At 51.8% G+C, this 8,826-nt stretch overlaps 1 protein-coding gene across 1 annotated transcript in view; it reads left to right on the top strand.

Moving 5' to 3' along the window:
• Positions 1–531: 531 nt before the first annotated feature.
• Positions 532–8,826, top strand: part of SLC25A23 (solute carrier family 25 (mitochondrial carrier; phosphate carrier), member 23) — a 20,554-nt gene continuing 12,259 nt past the window's right edge. Inside the window, exons 1-5 of the mRNA XM_011967425.1 lie at positions 532–619; positions 1,599–1,710; positions 3,407–3,565; positions 3,649–3,801; positions 4,037–4,144. Of these exons, the coding sequence (XP_011822815.1) occupies positions 1,600–1,710; positions 3,407–3,565; positions 3,649–3,801; positions 4,037–4,144 (531 nt within the window). The 5' untranslated portion in view covers positions 532–619; position 1,599. The remainder of the gene's footprint in view (positions 620–1,598; positions 1,711–3,406; positions 3,566–3,648; positions 3,802–4,036; positions 4,145–8,826) is intronic.

The raw sequence follows: 8,826 nt of genomic DNA, 5'->3' as shown, positions 1-8,826 counted from the left end.
CCCGCCACCTCACCCAGCTAGTTTTTTGTATTTTTTAATAGAGACGGGGTTTCACCGTGTTAGCCAGGATGGTCTCCATCTCCTGACCTCGTGATCCGCCCGTCTCGGCCTCCCAAAGTGCTGGGATTACAGGCATGAGCCACCGCGCCTGGCACCCTTAGGTTTTTCTAGGGGGCAAAGATACCCCATGCTGTTCCTGGGTACCCTGTAGGGCGGAGATCCCCTCATAGCAGCATCTGGGTTGCGGATATTGCCTCTCAATTCCCCATGGCATAGAGACCCCTAGTTACCCCTGGATTCCTTCATTCATTCACAGAACAGAGAAGCCGCCCCAATATTTCCCGGTTCCACCTCTCTGACCCCAGTGAGTCAGGGATCCCCCCACAGCCCTGCTGCAAACCTCGTCCTGGGTTTCTGGAGCCCCTGATCTTGCTAGACCACCTCCATTCCAAGCTGTTCTGATTCTTGGTCCTGGGGTTCCCCAGGTGTCCTCACACGCACATCCTTCCCCCCCTCCGACCCCCTCCCCAGGTCACATTGACGTCTCTGAGATCCAACAGAGTTTCCGAGCTCTGGGCATTTCCATCACGCTGGAGCAGGCGGAGAAAATTCTGCACAGGTGAGTCACTGGGGGTCTGGAATCCAAAGTAACTCAGGACACAGTGACCCCTTGGCCATCTCTGTCTTCTGGGCTCCAGACCCAGTCCCAAGGAGGATACAGCTGAGAGGTTGGGGTTTTGAAGTCAGACAGATCTGGCCAGGTGCGGTGGCTCACATCTGCAATCCCAGCACATTGGGAGATGGAGGCAGGTGGATCACCTGAGGTCAGGAGTTCGAGACCAGCCTGGTCAACATGGTAAAACCCCATCTCTACTAAAAATACAAACATTGGCCAGGCGTGGTGGCACATGCCTGTAATTCCAGCTATTTGGGAGGCTGAGACACGGGAATCCCTTAAACCCAAAGGGCAGAGGTTGCAGTGAGTCAAGATCATGCCAGGGCAGTCTAACCAGGGTGACGGAGTGAGACTCTGTCTGGAAAAAAAAAAAAAAAGAAAAATTCAAATTGAAGCCAGACAGATCTGGGACCAGTTGCCTCTCTTAGCCTCAGTTTCCCCCTCTAGAAAATGAGGGTAATGTGGCTGGGCATGGTGGCTCACCCCTATGATCCTGGCATTTTGGGAGGCTGAGGCAGGTGGATCATGAGGTCAAGAGATCGAGACCATCCTGGCCAACATGGTGAAACCCCGACTCTACTAAAAATACAAAAATTAGCTGGGTGTGGTGGTGTGCACCTGTAGTCCCAGCTACATGGGAGGCTGAGGCAGGAGAATCTCTTGACCCGGGAGGCGGAGGTTGCAGTGAGCCCAGATTGCACCATTGCACTCCAGCCTGGGCGACAGAGCGAGACTCTGTCTCAAAACAAAAGAAAAAAAAAGAAGAAAAAAAAAAAGAAAATGATGGCAATACTGCTACGTCTCCAATAGGGTTGATATGAGGACTTGAACCTCCCAAACTGCAAAACCTAGCAGGACTTCACCCAAGCCTAGCCCACCCCCAGGCACTGAGCCTGTCCTCCACCCTCGCTTTTCCCCCCAGCATGGACCGAGACGGCACAATGACCATTGACTGGCAAGAATGGCGCGACCACTTCCTGTTGCATTCGCTGGAAAATGTGGAGGACGTGCTGTATTTCTGGAAGCATTCCACGGTGAGGTGGGGGTGGTTTTCCCTGGCTGAAGGCTGTGCCCTCTTCCCCAGGGGGGGCGTTGCTCCGATCTCCCCAGGGCTTGGACGGGCTGGGCCAGGACTTTCCAGAAGGAGAAGGCACTGGCAGCAGCTGAGGAATGAGGGTCTGTTCCTCTTTCTCCACTTGGGGTTCAAGGGTCCCATTTGGGACATCTCTGCTGTCTGATTGAAGCGCAGTCCTTGAGACTTACATCGGGGCCTCTGGGGACAGCGTGCGGGGGTTGCGGGTGCAGGAAAGAAAGAGCTCACCAGATGGGGCACCAGGCCTCCCACCTTCCACCCACACAGCTCCCTTCTGCTGGGTTCTCTGCCTGGGTAAAGGATTCTACCACTGAACGGAATCGTTCAAAAACCACAGTCTTCGCTGGGCGCGGTGGCTCACACCTGGAATCCCAGCACTTTGGGAGGCCGAGGCAGGCAGATCACGAGATCAGGAGATCGAGACTATCCTGGCTAACATGGTGAAACCCCATCTCTATTAAAAATACAAAAAAAATTAGCCAGGCGCAGTGGCGGGCGCCTGTAGTCCCAGCTACTAGAGAGACAGAGGCAGGAGAATGGTGTGAACCTAGGAGGCAGAGCTTTCAGTGAGCCAAGATCATGTCACTGCACTCCAGCCTGGGCGACAAAGCCAGACTCCATCTCAAAAAAAACAAAAAAACCCCACAGTCTTCAGAGGATCCAGTGGGAGCCACTAGAGAGGGTAGTGGGGATTTGCTGTAGATCCCTAGTTCCTGGGTGAAGTATCTGTGAGCAATGTGTCCAGTAGGATCTGATGGCATCTGGAGGGGGATCCATCTGTGGGATCTGGTGAGAACCTCTTTGGAGATCCAGAGACTCCCACCCCAGAGGATTCATGGGGACTTCGGTTGGAAATTCTAGACAGGAGATAATTCCTGCACGGGGACTCCCTGTGGAGGAGATCCCTATGAGATCTGATGGGTCCCTGAGAAGGATCTGCTGGGGTCCTTATATGGGAGGTGCCTGGTAAGATCTTGTATGGCCCTGGAAGGATCTTCTGGAATCATTATATGGAAAACCCTTGAGTGGGATCTTTCAGTAGAATCTCATTTGCCCTGGAGGGATCTTTTTTTGCTATTTGAGACAGGGTCTTACTCTGTTGCCCAGGCTGGAATGCAGTTGTATGATCATAGCTCATTGTAGCCTCGAACTCCTGGGCTCAAGCAATCCTCCCGCCTTGGCCTCCTGAGTAGCTGGCACTACAGGCACATGCCTGGCCAATTTTTGTAAAGATGGGATCTTGCTCTGTTGCCCAGGCTGGTCTTGAACTCCTGCCCCCAAGGAATTCTCCCACCTTGGCCTCCCAAAGTGCTGGGACTACAGATGTGAGCCACCACGCCCAGCCTGGAGGGATCTTTATGTGGCAGATACTTGAATAGGATTCTTTAGTGGGATTTGGCACATCCTATGGTTGGATTTGGTAGTAGGATATTGGGATCTTCTAAGGAGGCTGCTAGGTTAGATGCTTTGGTGACACCTGGTAGGACCCAAGAGGACTCTTCTGGGATCTCCAAGCAAGAGTCATTGGCAGACTCTAGGGTATCCTAGGATTCATGGAGGAAACTCCCCTATTTAGGACTGAGTCACATCTCCCTGTCCCTACCATGGCATGACACCCCCAGCACCTGTATCTTCAGGTCCTGGACATTGGCGAATGCCTGACAGTGCCGGATGAGTTCTCAAAGCAGGAAAAACTGACGGGCATGTGGTGGAAGCAGCTGGTGGCCGGCGCAGTGGCAGGCGCCGTGTCACGGACAGGCACGGCCCCTCTGGACCGCCTCAAGGTCTTCATGCAGGTGAGGGACCCTGGAGAGATCTGCCCCCTCCCCAAGGCCTGACATCTGGGAGGGGACCTCCAAGCTGTTGTCTCCCCATTCAGGTCCATGCCTCAAAGACCAACCGGCTGAACATCCTGGGGGGGCTTCGAAGCATGGTCCTCGAGGGGGGCATCCGCTCCCTGTGGCGCGGCAATGGTATTAATGTACTCAAGATTGCCCCCGAGTCAGCTATCAAGTTCATGGCCTATGAGCAGGTGAGGGCAGGTACAGGGAGGAATGTACTTGCCACAGGAAAGACTGGGCTGTACATAAAGATTTACGGAATTGGCTTGAGGAGTGGGTAGTGAACACAGTTCACCAGGATCAGGCATCTGCTCCTCTGCATGAATGCCCACAGCAGGCCAGTTCTGTGGAAGCCAGGAGAACAGTGGAGTGCAAGGAAGGTTCAACCCCCATGGTCCTACCCATCCCTGTGTCTCCCCGCCTCAGATCAAGAGGGCCATCCTGGGGCAGCAGGAGACGCTGCATGTGCAGGAGCGCTTCGTGGCTGGCTCCCTGGCTGGTGCCACAGCCCAAACCATCATTTACCCCATGGAGGTGAGAAGGAGGGACCCCGGCGGAGGCCCCATGGCAGGGTGGGGGGCCTGCTGTACCCATCTCACTCCGCATTTCATGATATCCATTGGGATTATACCTTTGTCTCTCTGATTTGGAATATAGCTCATCAGAGTAATGCTATTTCATATGTAGCCTGTCTGGGTATTACAACTGAGATATAATTTCTGGGGAAGGTAGTGTTGGTTATCCTTGTTTGGACAGTAGTTGCAGGAGCCAGCTGTTTATAAATATGTGTCCTCTAAGGATAGGGTGCACGTTCCCAGGGACGTTGTGTCTAGGTGTCACCAACTGTTTATGAATATGCCTCTTCTAAGGATAGGCTGTCCTAGCTACATGTTTTCAGATAAATTATTTCAGGTTTCAGGTTATGCAGTGTATTGTTCAGATTCTGAAAGTGACAGAAAACTTAAATCATGTCAACTGGGCGCGACGTCTAGCGCCTGTAATCCCAGCACTTTGGGAGGCCGAGGCAGGTGGATTGCCTGAGGTCAGGAGTTCAAGACCAGCCTGATGAACATGGTGAAATACCGTCTTTCCTAAAAATACAAAAATTAGCTGGGGATGGTGGTGGGCACCTGTAATCCCAGATACTCGGGAAGCTGAGGCAGGAGAATGACTTGAACCTGGGAGGTAGTGGTTGCAGTGAACCAAGATCGTGTCACTGCACTCAGCCTGGGCAACAGAGCAAGACTCTATCTCAAAAAAAGAAAGAAAGAAAAACTTCAATCACGTCAACAAAGTCTACAGATGAGCATTTCAGGCTGGGGTGGTAGCTTCAGAGTGTCAGAGATGCAGGTTCTTTCTGTCTATCTTGTTGTTACACAACCTCGTGGACTAATGTGGCTGCTTGTGCTCCGTTCATCACATTTCACAGTCCAGCCAAGAAGGAAGAAGAGACAAAAGAGGAAACACCTCCCCACCTCTAAGGATGCTTTCTGAACCTCATGTGTACCTCTTTCTCTTCCTTCTATTTCTTTGGCTAGGACATAGTGACATAGCCACATACCCAGGGCATCTGGGAAATATCTTTCTTTCTAGTGGCTGTGTGCTTGCTGAAAGTTACAGTTTCTGTATGAAAGCAGAAGGGAACAAGATACTGGAGGTCTGGGCATGATGGCTCATGCCTGTAACCCCAGTCCTTTGGGAGGTGGAGGCAGGAGGATCACTTGAGCCCAGGATTTCGAGACCAGCATGGGCAACGTAGCAAGTCCCCATCTCTACAGAAATGACCAAAAAATAAAATAAAGATATCAGGACACAGTTACTGGTCATGCCACATGCATGCACTTTGGTAGGTGTAACTATTTCTAGGTATAGAGATTTGGGGATAGCAGAAGATTCTGGAGTAGGTGGTTTTTAAAATTCGGTTGTTCTCAGGGCATCTGTTTTCAGGAGTAGCTATTTCTAGGCGTCTTCATTCCTGGATGTAGTGATTTGGTGGGGGCAGCTTTTCCAGGGATAACCAGGTTCTCCCCAGGTGCTGAAGACACGGCTGACCTTGCGCCGGACGGGCCAGTACAAGGGGCTGCTGGACTGCGCCAGGCGGATCCTGGAGAGGGAGGGGCCCCGTGCCTTCTACCGCGGCTACCTGCCCAACGTGCTGGGCATCATCCCCTATGCGGGCATCGACCTGGCCGTCTATGAGGTCTGTGGGCAGCCCGCCCCTCCCTCCCTGCTCCCCTCTGGGATTTGCCCACAGGACACCCCTTCCACTTCCCCTGGGGCTGGCTCAGTTAACCTTCTATAGCTAGAGAAAGGCATTTATGAAGTGAGGAGCACTTTGGACCTGGGAATCCTGGGGAACCCTTCCAGGTATTGGACTCTCCCACTTCTCCACTTAATTTTGATTAGCAGTTCAGCCTTCCCAGGTCACCTGAAAGTTAGGGACCACTCTAGCTGACAGAACCATAAGACCAGGCAAAGATTACAAAAATTAGCCGGGCATGGTGGTGTGTGCTTATAATCCCAGCTAGTCCAAGAGGCTGAGGCATGAGAATTGCTTGAGCCCGGGAGGCAGAGGTTGCGGTAAGCCAACATCCCGCTACTGCACTCCAGCCTGGGCGACACAGCAAGACTCCTTTTCAAAAAAAAACAAAAAGACAAAGCAGGCAAAGATGAGTCTCAAAGACACCTAACTTCCCCGAAGCACGTATCAGACCCGGCCTCTGTCTCTAAGTCAAGGTCATCTTCAGGGCCTGCCCATTTGAGCATCTGCTGTTACCATAAGAACCACACCCAATCACCAGCATCTTGAGACCTTTATCAACACAGCCAGGTTCAGACAGTTCTTGCTCTATTTATTCCAGGGTCCTTATCTGTAGTTTTTACCTTCTCCTAGTGGGATCGCCAGGTCTTCCCAATTAGCATGGTCCTGGATGTCCCCAAGCGTGCCTTCCAAAATCTTTGTATGCAAGACAGGGCCTGCTTCACAGGCATGTGACCTGTGGAGTCGCAAAGGACCCCATGCTCAGAGGGGCCCTATGCTTGGTGCAACGCTCTGCTGCTGCTGTCTTGAAATTATTTTTCTTTTTTATTTATTTTTGAGATAGAGTCTCGCTCTTGTCACCCAGGCTGGAGTGTAATGGCGCGATCTCAGCTCACTGCAACCTACACCTCCTGGGTTCAAGCAATTCTCCTGCCTCAGTCTCCCGAATAGCTGGGATTACAGGCATGTACCACCATGCCTGGCTAATTTTTTTTTTTTTTTCTTTTTTGAGATAGAGTCTCACTCTGTCTCCCAGGCTAGAGTACAGTGGCCCGATCTCAGCTCACTGCAAGCTCCGTCTCCCAGGTTTATGCCATTCTCCTGCCTCAGCCTCCCAAGTAGCTGGGACTACAGGCGCCCACCACCTCGCCCGGCTAGTTTTTTGTATTTTTAGTAGAGACGGGGTTTCACCACGTTAGCCAGGATGGTCTCGATCTCCTGACCTCGTGATCCGCCCGTCTCGGCCTCCCAAAGTGCTGGAATTACAGGCGTGAGCCACCGCGCCCGGCCTAATTTTTGTATTTTTAGTAGAGACGGGGTTTCTCCATGTTGGCCAGGCTGGTCTCAAACTCCTGACCTTAAGTGATCCACCCACCTCGGCCTCCCAGAGTGCTAGGATTACAGGTGTGAACCACCGTGCCAGGCCTGAAATTCTTAATTTTTTTTTTTTTCTGAGACAGAGTCTCACTCTGTTGCCCAGGCTGGAGTGCAGTGGCACGATCTGGGCCCACTGCAGCCTCCACCTGCCAGGTTCAAGGAATTCTCCTGCCTCAGCCTCCCCAGTAGCTGTGATTACAGGTGCCGGCCACCATGCCTGGCTAATTTTTGTATGTTTAGTAGACAGGGTTTCACCGTGTTGCCCAGGCTGGTCTCAAACTCCTGACCTTAGGTGATCCCCCCACCTCAACCTCCCAAAGTGCTGGGATGACAGGTATGAGCCACCACACCTGGTCAATAATTTTTGAACAAGGGACCCTCACCCTTTTACATTTTGCACTGGATCCTGCAAATTATGTAGCTGATTCTGATCTAATAGACACTGTTCCTGCCATCTTTACCTGCCCGCCCCAGCACCTGGCATCTAGACAACCAAATGAGACAAGACCGTTGCTCACTCATTCATTTGTTCCTTGATTTTATTGTTCACTCATTCGCTTGGTGACTATTTACTGAGCATCTACTCTGTGCTAGGCCCTGTGCAGATTGTTGCAGATGTAGTGTTGATTGAGACCAGCACGGTCCCTGCCATCCTGGAATGCCCATTTCCATAAACAAGGCAGGCAATCAACCAGCAAATAAGATAGTTTCAGCTCCTAGAAAAGCTCTCAGAAGATCACAAGACAGAATTTGTCATCTTCAGTAACAGTGGGCGGGAGGGGGGTTGAGGAACACCTCCAAGAAGGTGACATTGAAGCCATGGGTTGGGTGTATTATCACAAGGGAGTGTGCGCAAATCTAGTACCCAGGTCTGGAAGCAAGAACAAATATGGCCTTTTGGAGGAGTGGAAGTCTTAGGTGGCTGGGGGGAACTGATCAAGGCAGGAGACAGGTTCTTCTAAGTGCAATAAGAAGCCATTAAGAAGTGTGAGGAGAGGCTGGGCGCGGTGGTTCACGCCTATAATCCCAGCACTTTGGGAAGCCAAGGCCGGTGGATCACTTGAGGTCAGAAGTTCAAGACCATCCTGGCCAACATGGTGAAATCCCGTCTCTGCTAAAAATACAAAAATTAGCCGGGCGTGGTGGCGGGCACCTATAATCCCAGCTACTCAGGAGGCTGAGGCAGGAGAATCGCTTGAACCTGGGGCGGGGCATGGGGGTTGCAGTGAGCCAAGATCTCGCCACTGCACAGGTGACAGAGTGAAACTCCATCTCAAAAACAAAAAAAGAGTTGTGAGTAGAAATAAGATGCAGCCAGGCGCAGTGACTTGTGCCTGTAATTCCAGCACTTTGGGAAGCCGAGGTGGGAGGATTGCTTGAGCTGAGGAGTTGGAGACCAATCTCTACAAAACAATTTAAAAATTAGCCAGGTGGCCGAGTGCATGACTCACACCTGTAATCACAGTACTTTGGGAGGCCGAGGCGAGCGAATCACGAGGTCAGGAGATCGAGACCATCCTGGCCAACATGGTGAAACCCCGTCTCTACTAAAAATACAAAAAATTAGCCGGATGTGGTG

The sequence above is a fragment of the Mandrillus leucophaeus genome, unplaced genomic scaffold (assembly GCF_000951045.1).
Source record: "Mandrillus leucophaeus isolate KB7577 unplaced genomic scaffold, Mleu.le_1.0 Scaffold8, whole genome shotgun sequence".
Taxonomy (NCBI): Eukaryota; Metazoa; Chordata; class Mammalia; order Primates; family Cercopithecidae; genus Mandrillus; species Mandrillus leucophaeus.
Note: the sequence above shows the minus strand (reverse complement) of the source record. Positions and strands in the feature narration are given on the sequence as shown.